Genomic DNA, 27,199 nt, shown 5'->3' on the forward strand with positions numbered 1-27,199 from the left:
CCTTGCATTTTTGCATAAAATTGATTCAATGCAAAAAACACACAACAAATAACTATATTTCCAAAATTTTCCAAAAAAAACCCATCTAAACAAATTTTAAATCATCAAGGACTTTGGCCAGGCAATTACTCCTATATAGAGTCAACTGCTGATTTCAGCCACTTAATCTTGTATATCTTGGATCTTGGGTACTATCTGATCATTTTTGCTATTTTCATATCGCACATGTTTCTCTACTATATCTATTTTTTTCCTTTATTGCCATAAATTATGTTTGCTTATCATATACTTAGCATTGATATGATAGCTTTTGCATATGTGTAATGAGCGGAAGTACACAAGCCATAATTTCCCACCCAGCCTGATAACCCATATCAGCCCGGGCTGATAACCCATATCACATTGTATCAGGGGCGTCTTGTGCAAAAACCCATAACAGTGCTTCTCGTGCAAGTTACTTCCGTTGTTTCTGGTATCGATTGTTTACTTTTCCATTGTGACGTCAGATATTTTTTATGACGACGTCAAAATTTACGGGAACTTTTGTCCCCAGTTTAGTACTTGCTAACGAATGCCATTGACAATTAAGAATCATTTTATAGTACAACAAACATGGAGTAATAATAATCATAAAACTCTTCCAAATTTTCAATGTTTCAAAATGCCTCTAAAGGAAATGTACGATACATATATATGGAGGTAGTGATGCTGTTGTTGGACAGTTATAGTATATTTGAGACATAATTTTACTTCTTTATAAAGTTTTTGACTGTTTTAGTTATTGCATTTGTTTATTTGCCTTATTTAGTCCTGGTATCTATGATGAGTTTATTTACATAAAACTATTGTCGGAAGTATATGATAAAGCGATTAATACATGGCCTTTTCCATATCAGCCTGGGTATCATCCTGAGACCCCCATATCAGCCCGAGACGGATTTATTTGTAGATCTAATTTAAATATAGATACATTTTTGTTGGTCTAGTATTGATGATAATTTTCACTAATTATGCTGAACAATTTCTTAACTTTTTTCTTTTTTTCTCTTTCTATTATAGGTTGTGTAAAAACTGAAAAATAACCATCTTTGAGTGCAAAACTTTTCTTCAATGTCAGTTGAAGATGTCTTGCTTGCTTTATTGACCATGATTGATTTTATGCCGTTCGAGATAAAGTACAAGTATAACATATTATCTTACCTCCTATACATTTCTAGGAATGTGATTGGTTAAAAGCCTCTGTGTGAAGACTGTGTATATTTGATATTAGGTTAGTAGGGAGGCAGGGCTTATTTCATACACAGTTAGTAGTGGTGTTACGTCCCTTTATAAAAACAAAACGGAACTGAGAAAAAATCTTAAATGTTTCAACAGACGACGAAATTGATGATTAAGATTGAAATAAATTCATTAAACACATTTAAACCTAACAAGTTGTTATCGTTGGCTATTGTTCTTGTAGGATCAATGGAATTAGTTTCTTAATGCTAACAGTATAAAAGACTGGCTTGCTCATTTTCACAAGTCTAAATTTTACACGTTAAGATAGTCGGTAAGATAAATTCATTACATAGTGTGCTAGTCACGTAATACGGTATATATGGGGTCAGTAAATTCCATATGGGGATTCAATCTTCGCTCTCACCCAATATGGAATTTACTGTCCCCATATATACCGTATTAGGTCACTAGCAAACTATGTAACTAATAATCTTATCATCATCAATATAAATCCATGCATGTGCTACCAATGTTGTTCAGAAAAATTCAAGCTAGATGATTGTGTACAATCACTTCATATACTAGTACCAAATATAGTTGACCTTTAGCTTATAGCATACAAGAAACGTTAGACCAAAACATGAATACTTAATATTGACCAATGAACTATGAATATAAAGTGAAAGTAAAATAATACATGGCAGGTACACATCATTTGAACATCTTACAACTTACAATCATTTTGTTCACAAATATAGTTGGACCCCCCCCCCCCCCCTTTTTTTGGACGATCAATGCATTTCTTATATTATGTATGTGTTTTATTTGTATGTGTAGTCTGTTAAATGTGCTGATAATTTGTAACTTGTTTTAAATATCAAGTCGGGTAAGAGCTCTACTTAGCTCATGTTTACCTTGTTAAATTGTACATATCATGCCCGACTATAAATAAAATTTACTAACTTACTTACTAATGGGGACATGTGGTTGGAACACCCCCCTCCCTGATCCTGTGTTGGGAACCTCCCCTCCCCCCTTTTTTTTAAATGGCTGGATCTGCCCCTGTATACATGTACATATGCATGTACACATCATTTTGTAACTTTGATATCTTGAGTATATATATTTTATTGATAATTTTAATGAACATACAATTGTAGGATGTATATAATGTTGTGTTCATTCCAATATACATGATATACTTTCCTCAAAAGTAGTGATAAAAGTCTGAAAAATTGGTAACTATATAGTTTGACCCATAACTGTTTGATGATAAGAGGATGAAAAGAATTTTTATCTTTAATGCAATATTTTTTTGTCTCTCAATAAGAGAAAAATATCGAAAAATATAACTATCAAGTGAATTTTGATCACATGACATGAATACACTCTTTATCCCAAAAATCAACAATTTTGTTACTATTTTATTTTTGGAAATCTATTATACAAACTATGTTGTCATTTATCATAATAAATATAACATGAACATGAATACAAGGGAATAAATTATGTATATGTGTCAAACATGAAATACATCAAATATACTTATTCAACAATTGGAATGCCAAGGCTATATATATAAGAAAACCTGCATAATTTTTTATCCTGTTTTACCCTTGCTTATTGGGAGTTACCTGCATTACAAATGTATTTTCATGCTAAACATGTAGAAGGATTTTCTTAAGTGTCTAAGTTGTATTATGAATTTTTGTAAATGTTTGAATTATCTTTGACATTTAAGTTAAAGTTGTCTCATTGCATTAGCAATCATACAGGCAGTAACCACATCTCCTTTTTTGTAGATTAAGTTGATCAAAGTTCATGAAAGTTTGAAAAAGTTTATCATGGTTGTTGATGTTGTATAAAAAAATAACCCAGACTGTATAGAAATTAGCTTCTGTACAAGTAACATGGAATTTCAGGATGCTTAAACAAGTATGGAAGTGATGTCTAGGTGGTGTGTTTAAAGTTTCCAAAATTTCATGAAGGTTTGAAAAAGGTTATCAATGTTGTAAAAGTTAACCTCAATGCCAGACAATAAATAAATGAAAACTCCCTAAAAATTCCAATTTAATATTAGTATAACTTCTGTCCAAGTTCCATAATGCTGACAAGTATTGATTTGTAAGTGGTTGGCTTAAAACTATCTAGGCTCTAAAGAGCCTGTGTCGCTCACCTTGGTCTATGTGCATACTAAACAAAGAACACAGATTAATTCATGACAACATTGTGTTTTGGTGATGGTGTTGTGTTTGTGGATCTTACTTTACTGAACATTCTTGCTGCTTAAAATTATCTCCATCTATAATGAACTTGGCCAAGTAGTTACAGTGGGAAATACTTTATTTTATTATTGCTGTTTACAATTTATATCTCTAACTATAATAATATTCAATATAATAACCAAAAACAGGCAAAATTTCCTTAAAATTACCTATTCAGGGCAGCAACCCGACAACAGGTTGTCTGATTCAATTGAAAATTTCAGGGCAGATAGATCTTGACCTGATAAACAATTTAACCTATGTAAGATTTTCTTTAAATGCTTTGGCTTCAGAGATATAAGCCAAAATCTACATTTTACCCCTATGTTCTATTTTTAGCCATCTTGGTTGTTTGGCTGGGTCACCGGGCACCTTTTTTAAACTAGATACCTAGATACCCCAATGATGATTGTGGCCACATTTTGTTAAGTTTCAGAGGAGAAGATTTTTGTAAAAGTTAACGCTGGAAGATGACTACGGATGCCAAGTGATGAGAAAAGCTCACTTGGCTCTTTGGGCCAGGTGAGCTAAAAATTAACCCTAAACTGTATCTAATTGTATTTTGCAAAAACACCAAAGTGACAAATCCATATACAAACCTCAGAAACAATAAATAGTTAAAGGTTGAGGTGACATGCATACACTTCAAAATTATGTCATAAAGTTTACCCGGACTAAAAGTATGGAGAGCCATTGGAGCCAAATATTTAGGTTTTTGGGGTAAGCCCAAATATTACAGGCCCTGCATGGTGAGGGTTAAGAAATATTGCATGGGGGCTTAAATTTATATTGATTTTACCACAGGTTGGCCCTTTCTGCTAAATATTTTATCATGAGCAACAGCTATATCAAAACCCCCATGACACCAGAAACTGTGCAACTTCTAATTCTATTACTTCTAATTCTATGATTAAACATTATTTTTGACTGAGTGCAAATCAAATTCTAGGCTGTTGGGCTAAATCATTGCTTTCCATTATGCATTGCAAAAAAAATAGGTCATAAAATTTTATGAAGGTTTCATCACATTCACATATCAACATGATTACTTCACTATATATAGCAAGTTCTATTCTTCTCCTAGTAATGCCTAATGGACATCTGATTATACATTATATAATGAAATGAATAGTAATAAAATGTTTTATTTTCTAATCACATGTCCCCTGAAGTGTTCTAAATACATGGCTAATTAAGGTATTTTATAAAAATGTTGATTTACTTTGAAGGTCAACTACTAAACCATGAAGGTGGGTATAATCATATAATGCATCAATGACTATTTTTCATAATAGTTCTTTATGTTCACATTTTTAATATTTTTTTAAATTTGAAAATAATTTACATATCTTTATTGGGTTTTAAAGTTTTCCTAAGGTTTACTTACAATTTGATTATCTTTTCTAAATACACATACTAGTAAATATGAAAGTATAACACATGTATACTTTGAATAAATATAAATTTTTATAAATGTGTTTTTGAAAGTATATCTAAAAATTCTTTTGTTATCAAAATATTATAGTTTTGCTTTATACTCATAATACAACCCACATATAAATAAAACTATGGTATGTACCATGTCCTTCATTGAAATTAAATCCTTTAACTTAGTCAACTCTAGTGAGGCTCTCGTGGGAGAAAAAAGAATACATTGTACAATGTATACACTACTTGAGCTTATATTACCCTCTTGAAACCCCAAAAATATGAATATTATCATTATTAGTGATTCTTATATCCTTTATTTCTTCTGAACCCATAACTTTGAGCTTGCACTTAAAAACAACTGACTAAATAAAAAAAAATAGCAATGGCTCCTGTTCTATGTATGTGCATATTTGTAGAACTGTATTCTTCCAAGTTACATATTCATGCAGGTTGATTTAATTATTCTTCACACTAAATGACTTATCATCATGTATTCATCATGGTATAAGACAGATACTTAACTCCATTTTCTTTTGGCAAGCTGTACATGTACAATAAATTCTAACAGGGAAAGTTTTGTTTGATTTTTGATACTATTGATTTTCAGATGTGACCAGTCTGCTTGTCTTCATTAAAACACTTCAGTATCAACAATTCAAGTCCCTGTTCATAACTGGTTTTTCTAAGCATAAAGTAAAGCTTATTATTTATACTGTACAAAAATTGAATTTAACAAGCATTCTGAGAGTATTGCATGGCAATACATAGTCCTCTGCGGGTTAAAAACTAATAGTACTGGAACAAAACGCTAACTTGATCTGTAACATGTTATGGTGTAAACTATACAACAAATATCAAGTCAATATTTTCAAGCATCCTGACAAATAAGAATGATTCCATAGTACACCATAGGGAACATGTGCACTAAGTTTCAAGTTAACTTTAACCTGAATAAGGATAGACAGATGAAAGGACAGACGATACACAGACCAAAAAACATAATACTCCTAGTAGGGGCATAAAAAGTGTGGAAAACTGATTATTTAATCTGCACAAAATCATCAGATCTAAAACAAAATTCAAACTTGGTCTGTAACTTGTCATGATAAAACTATATATGCCAATTATCAGATCAATATCTTCAATAAAATTGAGAATGGAAATGGGGAATGTGCCAAAGAGACAACAACCTGACCATAGAAAAAAACAACAGCAGAAGGTCACCAACAGGTCTTCAATGTATCGAGAAATTCCCGCACACGGAGGCGTCCTTCAGCTGGCCCCTAAACATATATATACTAGTTCAGTGATAATGAACGCCATACTAATTTCCAAATTGTACACAAGAAACTAAAATTAAAATAATACAACAAAGGCCAGAGGCTCCTGACTTGGGACAGGCGCAAAAATGCGGCGGGGTTAAGCATGTTTGTGAGATCTCAACCCTCCCCCTATACCTCTAGCCAATGTAGAAAAGTAAATGCATAACAATACGCACATTAAAATTCAGTTCAAGAGAAGTCCGAGTCTGATGTCAGAAGATGTAACCAAAGAAAATAAACAAAATGACAATAATACATAAATAACAAGAATGTGTCCTCAGTACACGAATGCCCCACTCGCACTATCATTTTCTATGTTCAGTGGACCGTGAAATTGGGGTAAAATCTCTAATTTGGCATTAAAATTAGAAAGATCATATCATAGGGAACATGTGTACCAAGTTTGAAGTCGATTGGACTTCAACTTCATCAAAAACAACCTCGACCAAAAACTTTAACCTGAAGCGAGACAGACGGACGGACGAACGAACAGACGGACGCACAGACCAGAAAACATAATGCCCCTCTACTATCGTAGGTGGGGCATAACAACAGACTACTAGCAGTTAACTGACATGCCAGCTCCAGACTTCAATTAAATTGACTGAAAGATTATGATTTCATCATATGAACATCAGGCACAATCCTTCCCGTTAGGGGTTTAGTATCATACCATCATAACATATATGAGAAGAACATAACCCATGTCATGCCAACAACTGGTTTTTGAATAAATGTGTTAAGTTCCGATGCAAAGACCCTATAAGTGAATCAATATTAACGCCAAAATATGCAATCTTTAATGACCTGACAACAGTATCGTAACTATATCCCTTCTTAATAATTCTATTCAAAGGTTTTGTTAGTTTTTGAGGTGAATGTGGAAAACTGATTTGCCGGACTGAAGGTCTTCAAGGACAGACAGACTCAGATGGAGTGCAAACCTTAAGTCCCCTTTTACTTCCTCTGTAGGGGATTATGAAGTAGGATAATCAGGGCTCACACTACTTCAGAATCATAGGAAGGAGTGACTCCTCTTTTTGAAACTGATAGGGAGAAGTGGTGAGATTTGAAAGAGAAGTACTCCTTCTGCTGCGCTACAATGTTTGGATCTTATTATAGTATAACTATAAAGGGTCATATGTAAATATCATAAATGTTTTTTTTTTATATTTAGGTTCTAGTGAGAAACTACCAAAAAATAGCTAGCACTAAATTATTCTTTTTTATGTCAACAGGTAATAAAATTATAATCTATCAATTGCAATTCAATTAAAAACTATCTTGTTCATCATGTTAATGAAATTCAGTGTCTCTCATCAAAAGATATACAAAGTTAAGCTGGGCCATACAATATTGATATTAGTATAATAGTCTCAAAGTTAATTTAATCAATATTTTGAAACAATCCATATATTTTATATGGAATTATATACATTAATCAATTAGATCTAACCAAAAGTCTATTAATGTGTGTGGAATGTTTGACAAGCTATTTGGAAAGGAAGATGACGCAATAAATGGATTAAACATTTCCTGGAAGCAACTTTTATCAAGTTCACTAAGAATGTGTCCAAAGTACACGGATGCCCCACTCGCATTATCATTTTCCATGTTCAATGGACCGTGAAATTGGGTAAAAAATCTAATTTGGCCTTAAAAGTAAATTGATCAACCAAAAGGGAACATGTGTACTAAGTTTCAAGTTGATTGAACTTTAACTTCATTGAAAACTACCTTGACCAAAAACTTTAACCTGAAACTCACACTTTTAATTTCTATGTTCTGTGGACCATGAAAATGGGGTCAAAAGATTAATTTTGTTTTAAAATAAGAAATATCATATCATAAGGAACATGTGTACTAAGTTTTAAGTTGATTGTACTTTAGCTTCTTCAAAAACTACCTTGACCAAAAACTTTAACCTGAAATGGGAAGGACGCACAGACCAGAAAACATAATGCCCCTCTACTATCGTAGGTGGGGCATAAAAACTTATTTTGCTGCCGAAAGTTATTGATGTGCGCTCTAGACTAACAAGTACCAGAAGTGCATGAAGTGATGAAAAGTTGTTTTTTTATTAAATTACCTGCTACACACTGTTTTAAGTCAATGCTTAAACCTCTTTTTGTAAGAAAATGAATCGTTTATGTCTGAATTTCTTTAATTATCAATAATTAAATTGATGTTCCAATCATCAAGTTCAACAAGGGGAATTCTTTTCGCTTTTGAGGGTCAGGCAAAGCGAAGAGACGGTCGGGATAGCGACTTTTTCACCCTAATTGCCTGGTAGCTTGAGGGCTGTCGGATAAAAAAGGCAAAATATATATTTGTTAAAACCATACTGTACATGATAAAGAAGTGAGAGAACAAGCACTTCTCTAGTTTAAAAAGTAATTCACTTCCGCCCATATATACCTACCTAATTCTCCTTGCTTAACATCAAATCTACTGACTCCTGAAGCTATGAATTCTGGGCTGTCTACCAAGTCCTGAAGAAGAAAAAAATGTTATGTCAATTATCTATTTAATTCATGTAAGAATTATAAATTAATCACTAGTCTGACTATAATAAGTGATTTTATTTTAATGCAGCTTGAAATGTAATTATTATGACGCTAAAATTATCAGAACCCTTAATTGCAACATCCCTGTTTATACTAGGACAAAATACATTGTGTATTAGTACATTAGACCATAATATACTAGTCCTGGGATAACAAGATGACTGGTCATGGCAGCAGCTGCTTATCATAGTGAATATATGGGAAAACATGTATCGTACCTTTATTTTCCAAAATCACTTCTCTTAAGTTTAATTTTTTTAATTACACAGGGGGTCTTCACTCTATTTTCATTTCACCCTACAATAAAATTTTGGGATGGTCAGCTTACAGTAAAATTTGATTACATAATTTGAAAGCTGATCAGACCTTGAATTTTACAGGTAAAATACTCCCACTCCCTTTGCTAGAAATTTTCTGTTTAAAAAGTATTAGATCAGTGTAACTGTAATTAGCATTTGTTAAACTAATTCAGAATTTACAAATCAATTATTGCATTACAGCGGATTCCATTGAGTGTGTAGCAAAAGGTAATATCTTTGGTTAGCTTGCTTGTTAGCTGAACCCTGAAGTCATTATTAGGTCAGGTATACTACCCTCCTTTCAAAGTAGCATAGTCCAACAGACAGATGGACTGGTTTTCTGTCGGACTAGTCTATTCTAAAGTAGGGTAGTTTACCTAAGCTAACAATGACTTCACGGTTCAGCTAACAAGCAAGCTAACCAAAGATATTACCTTTGGCTACATACATTGTACTCAGTAGAATCCATTTAAATGAAGCCAACTTTAAAGGTCTATTTTTTTTTCAATTCTACTTCTACTGGTAATTAGATGTACATGTACATGTCAATGTAATCTAAACTTGTGTAGTTTAAAAGTTTATTAAAACAACAAAAACACAGAATTTCTAATTTGCTGCTTGAAAAAATCATTTAAAAATCACTTATTTTAATTATTCCTTTGCCTAATAACATTATAACATGTTGTAGTCCTGACCATCCATGTAATTATATTTCATCTGGGAACCATGAGCAGATATCAATATAATTAATCAATCAATCAAAAAACATATTTACATGTACATAAACAATGTACAGATGTAATTAAGTGGGTGTTTGTCAAGCTCATACATTGCATTGACTTTTAATTTTCATAATCTGAGAAATGCAGGTGCTTAAATTGGAGAAAAAAAGATAACTTTATAAAACAGATCAGCTGCTACATGTATAAAAGTCCTGAAACTTACCTAATTTGCTCAAATTTCTGTTTTTCAATTGCAAGTGATTATGTGTTATAAAAAAAAACTCATATACAATGAACATCTTCATGTACATCCTCTAATTTTTTTATCAGTATTTCAACATCTTATTTACATATGTACATGTATTGAGACCAACATATAATACATTTAGTTGTTAAAATTTCCATGGATGAATTTTTAAAGTATGAGACTAATTTATGTGCATTACATCAGGAACATATATATAAATGTTAGATATACTGTTCCCAGATTACATATAGAACCAGATGCTCCGCAGGAAGCAGCTTTATATGACCGCAGAGGTTGAACCCTGAACAGTTGGGGCAAGTATGGACACAACATTCAAGCTTGATACAGCTCTAAATTTGGATTGTGATTAAATAGGTGACACATCATAGGTTTCTGACACAGAATGAATGTGGTCTAATGAATTTAAAAAAAATAAATTTACCTATGATGGTCCAATATCCAAAATCTAAATCCAATATAAATTTAAATTGGCCATGGTTTGATTCAGCATATCAAAGAATCCCTAGAATCCATTTTTTTTATGAAATCAAACAAAGTTTAATTTTGGACCCTTTTGACCTCAATGTGGACCCTTTACATTGATTTTTTGTTGAAATCAAACAAAGTTAAATTTTGGACCCCAATTTGGACCAACTTGAAAACAGGGCCCATAATCAAAAATCTATAATACATGTTTAGATTCAGCATATTAATGAACCCAAAGAATTCGATTTTTAATAAAATCAAACTTTTAATAAAATCAAACTAAGTTTTATTTTGGACCCTTTGGACCATAATGTATACCAATTTGAAAACAGGACCCAAAATTAAAAATCTCAATTAGGTTAGATTCGGCATATCAAGGATTCTCAATAATTTAATTTTTGATGAATTCAAACAAAGTTTAATTTTGGACCCTTTGTACCTCATGTGGAGCAATTTAAAAACAGGGACCAAATTTCAAAAACTTAAAACACGGTTAGATTCAGCATATGTAAAGAATTCAAGAATAAAACCCCATTGAAATTAATAAAAAAATGAGCAATTTATACAAAGTATAACAAAAATATTTTTTTTGACCCCTTTTGGCCCTTAATTCCGAAACAGTTTTGGCCATAACCCCAAAAATCAATTTCAACCTTCCTTTTTGGAATTGAAACTTGTGGTACAATTCCAGAAAGATCCATACACTAACACACAAGTTATTGTCTCGAAACTAGAAAAATACTTATTTTGCCCCCTTTTGGGCCCCTTTTTTCCTAAACTGTAGGGACCAAAACCCCCAAAATCAATCCCATTTGTAACCTTCCTTAAGTGGTTATAAACCTTATGTTAAAATTTTATTCTATTTACTTATACTCAAGTTATTATCCGGAAACCATCTGTCTTCGGAGGAAGCTGACAACAACGTGATACCATTATACGACCAATTTTTTTTTAATTTTAGCGATCGTATAAAAAGTCTTTGGACTCTGAATGTGAAATAAAGGTCCACAGGTTTTAAATGCCTGGTGTTGTATCAAAAAGTACTCCTTTTGTAAACGCAATTATCTTGTGCACTTTGTAGAAATAAACCACAGGTTGTTACAAATTGTTGGCATGTGCCTTGTTTTCAATGGCAATACATCTATTGTTGGTTTTTTTACTTTGATCAAGTACAATGTACATTGGTAAATAAAGTGTTTGCAGATAAGAATTCCATTATTAATTTACACTAGTACTATAGCTAGAAACATACATAAGTATTAACATATGTACACATACATTTTCCTTGTATTTGTTACTTCTGGTGTCAGGTGAACAGGGTGAAGTAAGTGCATACATTTACATTGCAGATAATAGATATAAGAATAAGATGTAAGATGTGCCAATGAGACAACTCTCCATCCAAGCTCTCAAGAGCCTGTGTCGCTCACCTGACTCTACTTTGGTTTCGGAAAAATAGATTGAAATCATATCAGATACCCAAATATGATGATTGAGAACAAATTTGGTTTAATATTGGACCCGTAATTTAATGAAAAAAAATCCTGGTGGCCATCTTGAACAGTAAATCAGCAATAAAGTAGCAACAATTCATCAGCACCTCATAAGGTACATTTAAGCCATGTTTGGTTTCATTCCATTCAGTGGTTCTCTGAAAGAAGACATTTGTATGTATTTCTCTTGGATGATGGTATGGCTTCAAAGTAACATCACTTAACTACATGTATATAATCAGCACCTCAAAATAAAGTCATGCCATGTTTGGTTCAATTCCATTCAGAGCTTCTCTAGAAGAAGTTCAAAATGTATAAGTGCATGACAATGACAATGACAGACGCAAGTGATGAGAATACATTTTTGTAGCTCAGATGGCCCTGTGGGTCAGGTGAGCTTTAAAGTAAATCATTATATAGTGCATGGCGCTGGACTTGTATCACTGAAAACTTGGGCCTCACTAATAAGCGACAAGAAGTAAACTGTATAATTTAGTGATAAGAAAACAAATTTAGGTTATAATTTATTTATTTGTAATATACGAGAAACAAGAGAATAAAGTTTGATTTGTTTTTTTTACAGCGGATGAATGTTAGGGCATTCAGGCATTTTGTTGCCATGTGACTTGCGATTTTGACTGATAACAGAATGTATTTCGTATACATTGTAATTAGGCTAAAATTAACAAGTGCAAATGAACATTACATATAGCTTGTTATATATTAATTTCACCAATGCAATAATTATTCATGAAAATAAATTTAAAGAATATAGATAAATGACATGAATGATATGAATATGTTTTGTCATGAAAAATATATATATCAATAACAAATCAAGAATTATATATACCAAAAATTTGTGTTGATGCATGCCGAAGAATATCTAAAGAACGTTTTACAGGAAAATATGACTGCCTACTAAAAGAGAGTGTCCATCATGCACTTTTATTAGAATATAAGAATAGAATGATATACAAAGGATGAAAACATCATTTAACTGTCAATACAAACATTAATAATATATACATGTACATGTAACAACACACTGATAACATCCACAGGAACATGTGGTCATCCGATGTTCAGTACTTCAGTACTTTGATTGGTATTGGAGAGGGTGTCATTGTGGATGGGTGTGTTGTCTCAATCATTGACAATTATACCATAATCTGTTATTGATGTAAAAGTGTATTTGTCTTGTATCTTTTTCCTTGTCATATTTCTAGATTCTCACAGTATATGTTTATGACTTATTTAGAACTATATTTTGTGTATGCTATGTGATGTATTTGAAATTCAATTCAATAAATATAAAAAATGGAAGTACTGATTATATTACCAACATCAACACCTTTTTTGAAATTCATAGTCATTGAAGGGTTTCGCTTTTATTGCAACACTGTAATATTAATAATGTATGCAGTGACAGTGTTGTCAAAGAGAACTGTCAATTAACTGAGTGAGGCTTACATTAATTGCTGCTTGCCTTAAGAATATATTGCCCAAGTTTTGTGTCTGAAAAAAAATCTTTAGATCCACCATGTCAACTGCTTTTTAAAACTCTTTTGGCACCAAACGGAAAATAATGCTGGGGTGTCACTTCATGTATTGATTGGGCCTATTTTAAGATTTTTACTTTTTTTATTTTCCCTTTCTTTTTCTGAATGGGTATACATGGTATACGTATACGTAAGGAACTTCTGGTAGTATGTAAATTTGTAACATTAGATCAGTTGATTCAGAAAAATATTTACTTTTGATCTGTAGTCAGATCTTCATTTGATTTCTTTTGTTTGGAAAATTGTTCCTAAGGAAGATTTCTTATACCAATCATTATCTTCAGGCTATCTCTTGGGAGACATACAACACAAAAGCAAAACACTCATTTTGTTTGGAAATGCCTATATATATATATAATTTGTCATGTGACTGATTGCAACTACATTTCGTATTTATATCCATGTTTCCAAGAAATACAAGGCTGAAATTACTTTTTTCACTCGTCAGAATGGTCAGGGATGAAACACTTTATTATCACAATTTCAATAACAATATTTTTCTGTATTAACAGCATAAAAGGTTAAAATATGTACATTATTGATAAACAAGAATGTGTCCCAAGTACAGGAATGCCCCACTCGCACTATAATTTTTTATGTTCAGTGGACTGTGAAATTGGGGTAAAAACTGTAATTTGGCATTGAAATTAGAAAGATGATATCATATGTAACATGTGTACTAAGTTTCAAGTTGATTGGACTTCAACTTCATTAAAAACTACCTTGACCAGAAACTTTAACCTGTAGCGGGATGAATGAACGGACGGACGAACGGACCCACAGACCAGAAAACATAATGCCCCTCTTCTATCGTAGGTGTGGCATAAAAACAAAAGCTTAAGGTGTACACAAATGTAACCATGTGCTCCACTGGGCACAGCTTTATACGACCCCAGTGGTCGAACCCTGAACAGTTGGGGCAAATTTGGTCACAATATCCAAGCTTGATACTGTGTGAATTTGGATTGTGATCAGATTTTTGACATAATATAGGTTTTTGTCACGAAATTAATGTGGTCAATGATCTAACAAATCTATTGCGCAAGGAGATTTCTTCTTGAAACTTTTTAAAATTCGAAATTTATACTTATATGGATAGTCGACCTTCCTATGGATAGAAACAAGTGCCTGTGCCCATAACCCCTAAAATGAATGCAAACCTTCTACTTGTGGTTTTAAACATTGCAGTATAATTTCAGAGCAATTGAAATACTTGTACACAAGTTATTATCCTGAAACTAGAAAAATGCATGTTTTAGGCCCCTAAACAGTTGGGATCATCATCCCCAAAATCGATCCCAACCTTCCTTTTGTGGTATTGAACCTTCTGAAAAAATTTCATAACTACATGTATCTATTCACTTTAACTTAAGTTATAATCCGGAAACCAATGTGTCTTCAGACGACGCAGACAACGACATCGTACCATTATTATACGATACCAAAAAAATTTTGAGGTGGTATAAAAATGTCTGGATAAAAAAAGGGTATGGCTCAAACTTCTTTTAATTCCTTTTTTTCTATTTTTTTATAAACCCTTATATCAAGGATTTGTATATGCTTACAATGTATATTAATTAGTCAATGTTATTATACATGTACATGTAATCAGATTATGTATAAAGATGTTAAATTTATGTAAAAGAAACCAATGGTCAGCAAGTAAAAACACCAATGTTCATGACGATAAATATTATATAATACTGAAAATAGATAAATTAACAAAATAAATAAAAATAAGTATGCGAACCCGAGTTGCGTAACATTGCATTGGTTTTGTCCATTGACACAGGATCGTCGATTAGGTTTTATCCATCATGTACCGGAAGTGTCATTTTATATGATTTTGTATCGAGATTCAGATTGATAAATACTTTATAAAACACAGGGCAAGCAAGACAAAAAGAGTAATGAGTCGAGTAAAAAACCTAAAACACAAATGGAGGATAAGGAGTATTAAAAAAAAATACAGAAGTGAGAATTTCAGACATCGTGAATATCAGATTGCACCTGGCTTTCTAGGATGGAAATTTGGAAAATAAATAATATTTTTGTCATTATATTTATAAATCAAAGGTCAACATTATTTGTTGTCAGAGTGGTAAATAAAAGGGACGGTTTAATTGCCCATCAAGACAATTATCAAAAAAAACAAGTGTGTCAGACTGTCAGTTGAGAGAAACAGCAAAAAAGTCAATATATATATAGTTTATCCATTATTTAATTTCCATTTCTTCACTCACTGTCCTCTAAATAAGTATATCATTATATGTATTCATTTTTTATTAGAATGCCCTCTTTATGATATTCGAAGGGACGATTTTTTTCAAGACATTTCTAACAATTGTTATAATTTTATATATTTAAATAAATCTTCTAAATTTTTATGGCTCTTGACCCAATAAAATGTTACTCTTATGGAAAAACTGGGCTGTTATATTTGTGACTGTTTTGAATTAAGGAGATCAGGTACATGTATGAACACTGACACTAAGTCAAGTAAATAATTTGAGAATAAATACATACATGTATAATGTAATTTTATTATTCTTTTATTCACAATATATATGTGGATTTTAGCTTGATTCTGACCAATGCTTATATTCCAAATATATTATGTATATGCCTCTATTATTGTTGTTGTTACCAATTATGTAAATCAACTGTATCTGATTTTATGCCCTTTATGGGCCCTGTATTTTGGGAAATTAAAATATTCTATTCTATTCTATTCTGTACCTACTGGCTACAATTTGTATTCAAAAACTGCTGCAAAAATTACATTTTTGTACCTTTACATGTCATTTCATTGGTTGGTTTGCTGTAAGGTTTCTGTCCCATAGATGTTAACCTATACTTTCCTAAATTTTTACACATAATAAACAAATGGATTTCATTTGTTTGTGATGCAAAACAGTGCTAAGAATCATATATTAACTACAATGAAATACTTCAATATTTATTGGGACCATCAGGGCAAGTAACTTTTTTTCGGGACAAGTGAACTTTACAGTTTTACTTGCCCAGTGACAAGTGCCCACAGCAAATACATGTGTATTTCCACACTCCTGCAGATGATTTATTGATTTATATTGTTTAATAGTAAATAAACTTTATATCCTAAAATTCTTCTTGTGGCTTATTGGTGAAACCTGAATTTTTTTTAATAATATATATATTCATCATTTTACTATCACTATACATGTAAATATTGACTTTGGACCCAACTTGAGCTGGATTGGTTTGGAAATGAGACGACCTAATAACATCTCTAACTTGGTAAAGAAAGGAAAGTTACTCTAGCTCAATTAGAATCAATCGAAAACTATCCTCGTGTGATGTGTTATAATTATCATACTAATAACAATTTTCACAGCTTATGGTTTTTACTGTTGAGTTTTTATTCGTGTGTTGACTCAAATTTTAAAAGCATGTTCTGTTGAAGATTTTTATGTATCTAGATTTCTTTGTCAAGGCTCACTACTATTTTTTACTGTTTGAGATTATTTTGCGATTTTCATATGTCAAAAAACGGTGTCATATGTTTTCGTATTAAGTCAAAACTGGATCATTACACAGACAGGAAATGAGTATTTTCTCAAGTCGTGGTTCTGGTTATTGCTTGAATCACGAAAAAAGGTTATTTAATTCTTTTCAGAACTAAAATAAACTAGTAAATAGTTTTGGTGTGATGTTTTATGTGTTGAAATTATAACATTTTGATTTTTTTGTTCAGATTGGCACTGGGTTTCTATTATAAGCATAATGGACATTATTTTTTTAATTTAAAATGCAGTTTTCAAAATTTGTGAATACATTTATAAATGTAAAATGCTAAGACTGTTTTCATCTTTATGTACCAAGGATGTATAAAAAAGATGTCAATAGAAAATTGAATGAATAGAGTTTGAAAAACCATTTTATATACATGTACCGGTAAGAACCCTGTTAATTTTAACTCGCTGGTTTGTAATAAAAACGACCAAAAGAACACATGACAGTCACATGTCTTGAAGATCTAATATCCAACAGACAAACAACACAGCTGTACTTTATGTAACCCTTCAGAATTTTTCTCAACAACTATTCTAGTGATGCATACATTTGTATTTTGACCTTAAATAAAAATGGCTAAACATGTCATTTTTATTAAATTTGTTCTAACGTCTATTCAAACGAATTTGAATATTTTTTAAGTTTGCCAAGTTGTAGTGTTGATATTGTTCCAAATGTAGAAACCAAAAAAAACATGTCATAATATACGCATGTGCAATTGAAACAGAGGATTGATTGATTGTTGGTTGCTTTACGCTGCATTAGCACAAAAAGGCTATATCGCAGCGAGTGAAACAGAGGCAATGTGGATGATAGGAAAGCATATGACATATGAAAACATGTGACACGACGATATACTAATATAAAAACTAGATAAAACTGTTCTGATTAAATAAGTGTACTAAATTGAAAAAGTGTACTTACCACTGGTCTTTTCCATACAAATGGCCTGTTAGGTGCTCTGCTAAAAAATATTGAATCATCTTGTGCCGGAAATTCTGGATCTTCAAATAATATTCCTTCCTCTAAGCACATTTTCTTAATGTTGTCATAGCTTTGGTTATTTAAGCCAGAAAAGGGGTTTTTCTTCTCTTTTCGTGATGCACGGCCCCCAACCTGTGGTCGCTGTGAAGGCTGCCTGATGCATGTCCTTCTTCCTCCACCAGAACCACCATCACTTCCTCCACCTCCTCCAATAAAATTACTTATGTTGAAAGACTTCTTTCCACCCCCAAATTGTTTTCCAAATCCAATATCTATGTTGCCACCACCACCATAACCAATGCTTGGGCCATCGTCACCGAAGCTGTAAGTTTTAGTTTCAGTTCTTGGACCACTTCCATCATCTGTGGTTGTACGAACAGTCCGTGTTGCAGATTTAAAGAAATTCATCGTTCTCTCTCTCTAGAACTCAATAATTTGACCTCACCCAGATCCTCCAGTTTCTGCACGCGTCGTTGCTTCCAAGCCAAGTCACCGATTCTGTAAAAATGTTGTATTTTATGAACGTTTATGCTTGTTTATCAGCTAAGGAAAATTACATTCAAGTTAAAACTAAATATTACTGATGACCAAAAATGGGAAAGTTTTACCAGATAGAGCTTTCGCCGGTGCACAGATTGACACTTCCGGTTGGGATTATTCCATTCTTGTGAAAGGTGTATCAGAAAGGGTTAGCTTTTAAAAGAGCATGACTGGACTTGCATTGGTATATTATAATATGAGGCAGGCATTACCTGTAAATGGGGACGAAGTCTGTATGAATTATTTTTTTGTAACTTACATTTATATATTTGTTAAGAAAAAGAAACGGAAATACCGTAACGTTTCCGATTTTGGTTCTGTTGTTAGGGATTTTAGTTGTGACGTTATGCAACCCAGATAGCAATACTTTGTTGGGCCAACATTGGTGATTGGTTGGCATAGTTGGTAAATAGTTGGCGTTGGCAGCACAACAAGAAACCGACGTTGGCCCAACAAAACTCAACCAACAGTTATTTTGACACTATTGTCCCCTTGTTGGCCCAACAAAACTCAGCCAACAGTTATTTTGACACTATTGGCCCCTTGTTGGCCCAACGACTTTCCACCAACTGTCATTTTGGTGTTTATTGGCCCAATGTTGGCCCAACATTTTCTTACCAACTGTTATGTTTAAAGTAGCTTGCCCAACGATATTTGACTTACGTTATCCATTGGTTCAGTGTAAGATCTTCTGACTGAAACTACTGAACCGATTTTATTCGAACTTTATTTGAATGATTCTATGTTATTGTAGAGAATATAGATTGTGTTCACGGAAGGGCATTGAGGACTTAGTAAAAAATCAAATAATAAAGTCTTCCCAAATAGGACTATTTTAAACCGTCTGTGCCAAGAGCTAGAAAATTCTTAGTATTTTGAATAATTCAAAAGTTTTTAAAACAGTATATTTATAAAAAAAACAACAACATTAAATTATCATTGATATTTCATGACAATATTGAAATATGAGCCAACATTGTGCCAACAATATGCCAACGTATTAAGTTCTTATCTCCCCGTATTATACCACAGATTTTTTAATTTTTTTTTTAGATATTATTTCAAAGTGCGAACCAAAAAATGTGCTCTTCATTCTCTTTATCTAATATTTTCAAATCTGTGTAGTCATTTAAATGTATTTATCTTAATGATTGAATAATTTTATGCACAAACAAAAAATACTTAAAACCAGCCCAAAAAAACAAATAAAATTTGAATATAGTTTCTGCAAGTTGTTAATCTAATCAACTGAACTCAGCTGCTCATATGACACGAGTGTTATATCACACTCTCCACATGACAGCCGAGATTGATCTACCAATACAAGATACATTGTATACTAGAGATAAATATTTTTTAATACACAACATGAAATACATGAAAAACATGATTGACAGACTGAAGCCATCGTTGGCATACTGCTATTCGACCAACATTGGTCCAACATAATTTTAAAACTAGACGACGTTGGTAGACTGTTGGCAAATAGTTGACATTGTTGGCAGATTGTTGGCAAATAGTTAACCTTGTTGGCATACTGATGTTGGGCCAACAAAGACCCAACATGTTGGGCCAACTGAGGGCCGATGAGCAAAATGACGTTGGCCCAACATAGTTTTCCAACATTGGCCCAACAATGTTGCCAACAGAATGCCAATATTGGCCCAACACATGTTTGCTATCTGGGAAGTTATGACGTCATATGCAATGTAAATAAAGAAACGCTATCATCAGGTAACGTTATTTCATTTCAAGGAATTATTAAAAATGAAATTGGTATTGCGCGTTCCTTCCTATTTTATACTAGACTGATAAATATATATTTTACTCAAAGTTTCATACAAACGAGACCGGAAACAAGGAAGTACATTGTACATTTCTGCGCAAGTCCGGGATTTCAAAACATGACATAAAAAAAATTGAACGATTTTGAGTTCATTAGTACAATGAAAAATTCGGGAAATTTTCCCGAATTTTTTTTTATTGAATTTTCTACTGTTATTGGGGACTTCGTCCCCATATGAATACGAAAGTTTTATTTTGATTCGATTCTCACATTAGGATAGCTGCGGAACCGTAGCTCTTAGGTCCTTATGTTATTTTTTGACAATTTGCGGACCATATCTAGAGCTACGGATTCAATATGGCCGAACAAAATAGGCAGCGGTACCTCGAATTACCGAATAACAGTGTTATTATCCGAATAACTCATGTAATTACCGAATAACTCTTCAAATATCAATATTAACACATTTAAGTTACTTTTGAACATATATTATTGAATAAAATTATAATAGAAGTGTATTTTATAACCTAAAAATAAAAAAAAAGTTGCAGGTAAGTTAATATTGATCATTATAAAATTATGGATATCGGTGTGTACTTCCAAGATGGCGACCTAGGAAAACGTAAGAAATGAAGAAAAGAAAGATTGCATATATGCCTTCAAAGGAAAACGCTATGAAAATATAGTATTAAATAATTTACTGTATATACAGAGAATTGTCTAATAATTGTTTTTCAGAAAGGATTTGAAAATTTAACCAGTACATCAAAGCAATGCAATTACTCCAATCACTAATTACTTTTCATAACAATTTACTCAACATTAAATAAAATGTAATTAAGAATTTTCACATATTCAATTCAAATCTAATCAAAAAATTATTATAATTGATTGTTTTAATAAAAACAATGCTTCTGAATGGATGATTTTTACATGGTATAAGAAAAATAAAATAAAATATTTAATTTCAAAGAAGACAATCTTTCACCTAGTTTATTATATTTCATTTATTTCTTATTTCATTTAAAATGTATTTAATTTACTTAATTTAAATTACTAAAAAATCAGAATTAAAAATAATAAAATAATACTCAATTAATATTCTTCTAAAATTAGTATTTACGTTTTTTTTTTATTGCTACTTTTATTTATTTTCATACATTGAATAATTTGAAAGTGATAATGAGTTAATTAGTTCCAATAAACAAAATAATCATTACCTCACACTTCTGTTAGATTGTTAATTGGGTTGTTGTTTACTGACACGTGCCCATTACATAATTAATCATTAAGAGATAATGAAATTATATTACAGTATGGACACTCTGCATTAAACAGGCTTGTGACTGTCTTGGTATACCAAGGCTGCATTACCAACACCAATAATTATAATAATGAAAAATAGAACACAAATAAATATTTGAAATTCTAAATAAAGTATTTCCGCGGACTATGACAGATAAGCCCGTGCCTTGTGCAGGATATCTTAGTAGTTATAAATTTTTTACAATAAATTCTAAATAAAGTATTTTGGGACTATGACAGATAAGCCCGTGCCTTGTGCAGGATATCTTAGTGAGGCCCCTCATGGGGGGGTCCTAGTAATCACATAATCACCATTTTTTTGCCAATATAATCACATAATCATTAAATATTTGCTTATCTTTAGTAATCAAATAATCATAAACTAAAAATACAGTCCTAGGTAATCAAATAATCATGAAATATTTGCCTTAGTAATCAAATAATCATTAAAAAAACGGCCAAGTAATCACATAATCAAAAACCCCATGAGGGCCCTCCTTAGTAGTTATAAATTTTTTACAATAAATTCTAAATAAAGTATTTCCGCGGACTATGACAGATAAGCCCGTGCCTTGTGCAGGATATCTTAGTAGTTATAAATTTTTTACAATAAATTCTAAATAAAGTATTTCCGGCAGAGAATGTATACAAATGGTAATAATTAGATAATAGTGTCAAGGAAATGAATATTCAAACATAAACAGGTACGTCATATCCTGGAAAAATATCTAACGAAACGAACTATATATATTGACAAGCTTTGCATGGATTATAAACAATATTTTTGGGGGAAATAAGTGCGAACTGAATCTGGGTCGCAATTCCGAACGTTTTGAAATAGGAAAAATCCGTAGCTCTATGGTCCGCAAATTGTCAAAAAATAACATAAGGACCTAAGAGCTACGGTTCCGCAGCTAACATTAGGACAACCGGAAACGCATGGTTCAACATATTGCATGACTTCCTTGGCATTAAGATTAACAAAATTGCTACAAAGAAGAAAAGAAAAACTTTTAATGACATTTTACGTTGGCATTTTCAGCGCCGGAAATTGACAACGTTTATCTATATACTGACACAACTTCGGTTTAGGTCGATTCCGGCAATTCTGCTTAAAAAATCCCAAGCAGGTAAAATTTATTGATGTCTTCACATATATATGTTTCAACTATTTGTAGTGGATAATTATTTTCGAGAGATGAATTACTATCGTGTACTTCAGAAACAAGGTAAAGGGGGACCACGCCCCCATAGTGGGGACATACAAAATAAAGATGACCGTTCTCCATTTCTACTCGATAAAAGTGCCTAATTTTTTCATAACACATACATTTTATACCAAAGATTAGCATGTGAAAGTTAAAAAAACTTTTAAAAAGTTTTATTTTGATTCGATTCTCACATTAGGATAGCTGCGGAACCGTAGCTCTTAGGTCCTTATGTTATTTTTTGACAATTTGCGGACCATATCTAGAGCTACGGATTCAATATGGCCGAACAAAATAGGCAGAGAATGTATACAAATGGTAATAATTAGATAATAGTGTCAAGGAAATGAATATTCAAACATAAACAGGTACGTCATATCCTGGAAAAATATCTAACGAAACGAACTATATATTGACAAGCTTTGCATGGATTATAAACAATATTTTTGGGGGAAATAAGTGCGAACTGAATCTGGGTCGCAATTCCGAACGTTTTGAAATAGGAAAAATCCGTAGCTCTATGGTCCGCAAATTGTCAAAAAATAACATAAGGACTTAAAGAGCTACGGTTCCGCAGCTAACATTAGGACAACCGGAAACGCATGGTTCAACATATTGCATGGCTTCCTTGGCATTAAGATTAACAAAATTGCTACAAAGAAGAAAAGAAAAACTTTTAATGACATTTTACGTTGGCATTTTTCAGCGCCGGAAATTGACAACGTTTATCTATATACTGACACAACTTCGGTTGAGGTCGATTCCGGCAATTCTGCTTAAAAAATCCCAAGCAGGTAAAATTTATTGATGTCTTCACATATATATGTTTCAACTATTTGTAGTGGATAATTATTTTCGAGAGATGAATTACTATCGTGTACTTCAGAAACAAGGTAAAGGGGGACCACGCCCCCATAGTGGGGACATACAAAATAAAGATGACCGTTCGATAAAAGTGCCTAATTTTTTCATAACACATACATTTTATACCAAAGATTAGCATGTGAAAGTTTAAAAAAAACTTGAGTCGGAATTTTTTTTAGAAACACCTCAAAATTTTAGCATATCAATAGATATAATGGAAAATTAGCCGAAAATGGCGGCCTTCTTCAATTTCGAAAAAAAATCTATAATTTTACAATTCAGTGACACATATTGTTATATTTAAAGTGGTTTCAATACCTAATGATTCAACTTTTAATGATAGTTGAATGAATATTTACTTTAAAAACAGAAACTCTTCCTATTTTCAAATCTACCGACCATGCGAGGAAAAACCTATAAAAGATTGAGACCCCTACTTTAAAATGGGAACAAATGTTTGCCCTGGCTTGGAAACCTATGTTCTTTACGAATTTCGATGCCAAAAACTCGCGAGAATAGGTTGTAAAAAAAAATTAGCAAATCAAAGGATAGGTATTTTTGTGTTCCCATTTTTGATTTAGCCATTTAATCCTACAGCTCAGAAAATCAAAATCCGAAATTCTATGTTCAGATGTAAAAAAAATAAGATTTCCTTATATTACAATGATCAAAAATGAAAATAATATGTAAACTCATATATTTTTTATGTAGATATGCTTAAAATCGACAGTATTTATCGTTCGCACTTTGCCGCAAACGAATTTTTAAAAAATACAAAAGCGCGCCATTTTTCAGTTGGCGGCGGCCGACGTAAAATAGTCCAATTTTCGGCGCCGCCAAATCACATTTTGGCCGAAAAGGAACATCCGGTTGTCCTACTGACATATAACAATATAAACATAAGCTCTTCAGAGATTTTTATCGAGTATAAAATAATATAAACACAACATTAAACCACAAAAAATGCAGACAAGATATGTTGACATGGTAGATTTCTAAGCAGCAAAATTTTGAAGGCACTGGCTACGGTTACATGGAAAAAGTTAAATCTCAAAAATACTAAACTTCGACGAAAATTCAAAACGGAAAGCCCTGCTAGTCAAATTGCAAAATAAAAAGTTCAGAAACATCAAACGGTCCAAGGACACACTAACCCGTCCTCTACGAATATAGTCCATAGTGTGAACAGTGAACAACTTTTTTTTTATACACTTTTCCAATTTATTTCTTGATATTAATGTATGAAATATTAAGTAAGGGGATGAAATTACATGTTAAAAAAAATGGGTGCTGAATCTTTATGTTAAGTAGTGATTCAGTCCAGTTAAAAAAAAGTCAAAACTATGATTAGTACGTTTGAACAGGCACTTTCTATACTATGTAAGTATAGAAAGTCCCTGATCTGAAGCTGTCAAACTGAATTTTAGACCCCCAGAACACAGAATTGTCAATATTTGGAGTAAGAACTGGGAGAAGTTTTTATAACTTTGATATTATTTGTCCGAGGCCAACACTACACAGTAAAAATCTTTTTGAGATCGAGAAGGTGCGAATTTTTTAATTTGAATTTATTGTCTAAAAGAAATGCCGCGACTACGAAATAACTGTGTTCTCTGGCCAAACGATTGGATAAAAACTGTCATATTTCTGACTTGGTACAGGTTCAATCCACCATTTGCTACATACGAAAATGCCCGCTGTACCAAGGATTTGTATAGTATACAAATCCTTGGCTGTACCAAGTCAGAAATATGACAGTTGTTATCCATTCGTTTGATGTGTTTGAGCTTTTGATTTTGCCATTTGATTAGGGACGTATCAAATTCCATTATATTGACAACAAATGTGACAATAATAACTTGAAAAAAATATTGTTACATTGGAGGCTAATTATTGACGGAATGCAGGGTTTGGTAAGGAACCGATTAAATTAGGACTGTAACGGCAATAATAAGTGTGTCTACGGTTACATTGCGCTATTGTTACTTGCACTTCCGAATGTGCGTTGGTAGGCTATAGTAATATGTATTAGCATAAAACTTGAAAACTTTCATGTGAATTTTACAATATTGCATACATTTTTTTAAATTTTTATTTACAATGACAGTTTTCTACAAACCCAGTTCAACCCAGTATGTCCAGTGTTTTGGTAGCATGTTTTAGTCCGACACATTTTTGTGAAACCATTATATATGAAAACTACGTTCAAACCTATGATTGCGTTGAATAAAAACCGCAATTTTTATACGTGTGCATGTAAAACAAATTTCGTTGTAGAAAGGGTCTAAATACAGCACAAACAACATTTTCCAAAAGACCAAAAAAAGTGAAAAAGTATATTTAAACAAACTGCATTTGACTAACAGGTTGAACAACTGATGTTCTTTAATCCTGGTGACTGCCATTGGTGATTGCCAAATAAAATTGATCACAAGATGTAACAAAATGGATCTTAATATAAATTTAAAACTAAACAGAAAACAATAAACTTGTGGCCAAGATGTTATGACACAAACATGAGGTGTCAATATTTTTTTTTGTACACCAGATCCGGATTTCGACAATAAGTGTCTCTTCAGTGACAACAAACAAATGGAAGTGTTTAACGACCTTGACTGGCTATACAGCCCTCGCACAGTCGGCCCGGTGTGAGTTCTGGGTCCAGTTATATTCCTGGTATATATTAACGACCTACCAGAATATTTGAAATCCAGTAAACTCAGACTGTTCGCAGACGACAGCATCATATACAAAAGCATCAAATCTAAAGAAGATTGTGATAGCCTTTAGGAAGATCTTGATGCTGCTGCAAAGTGGGAAGAAGACTGGCTAGTGGCTTTCCATCCAGACAAATGTACAGTTATCACTGCCTCAAACAAGAAAAATACCATCAAACACGACTACACCCTTCACGGCCACACTCTAGAATCTGTCTCCTCCGCAAAATATCTTGGAGTAACACTGCAATCAGACTTAAAATGGACACAGCACACAAACAACATCATTGGTAATGCTAATAAAAGCCTAGGCTTTCTAAAAAGAAATCTTAAAACATCCATTACAAACATTAAGTCTCAGGCATATCTAGCACTTGTCCGACCTAAACTAGAATATGCTTGTTCGGTTTGGAACCCTAATACTGCTGAACAATGCAATTAAGTTGAGATGGTTCAACGTCGGGCTGCTAGATATGCCTGTAATCGTTATCACAACACCAGTAGCGTTACAGACATGCTCAATACTTTAAATTGGCCTATCTTACAACAACGCAGACTTAAAACAAGACTTCTAATGTTTTATAAAATTGTTCACCATATTGTCGCTGTACCATCAACATTACTCA

At 32.4% G+C, this 27,199-nt stretch overlaps 1 protein-coding gene across 10 annotated transcripts in view; it reads right to left on the reverse strand.

Annotated features, from left to right (window-relative positions):
- LOC139514227 (calpain-9-like) overlaps positions 1–18,822 on the reverse strand; it is a 102,928-nt gene extending 84,106 nt beyond the window's left edge. For 6 of the 10 annotated variants that reach the window (XM_071303089.1, XM_071303085.1, XM_071303083.1 and 3 more), the window contains exons 1-2: positions 18,094–18,822; positions 8,661–8,730 (exon numbers count right to left, since the gene is read on the reverse strand). In XM_071303089.1, the coding sequence (XP_071159190.1) occupies positions 8,661–8,730; positions 18,094–18,561 (538 nt within the window). In that variant the 5' untranslated portion in view covers positions 18,562–18,822. The remainder of the gene's footprint in view (positions 1–8,660; positions 8,731–18,093) is intronic. The other 4 variants (XM_071303091.1, XM_071303090.1, XM_071303081.1 and 1 more) reach the window with 2 other exon arrangements.
- Positions 18,823–27,199: the final 8,377 nt, after the last annotated feature.

The sequence above is a fragment of the Mytilus edulis genome, chromosome 3, assembly GCF_963676685.1.
Source record: "Mytilus edulis chromosome 3, xbMytEdul2.2, whole genome shotgun sequence".
Taxonomy (NCBI): Eukaryota; Metazoa; Mollusca; class Bivalvia; order Mytilida; family Mytilidae; genus Mytilus; species Mytilus edulis.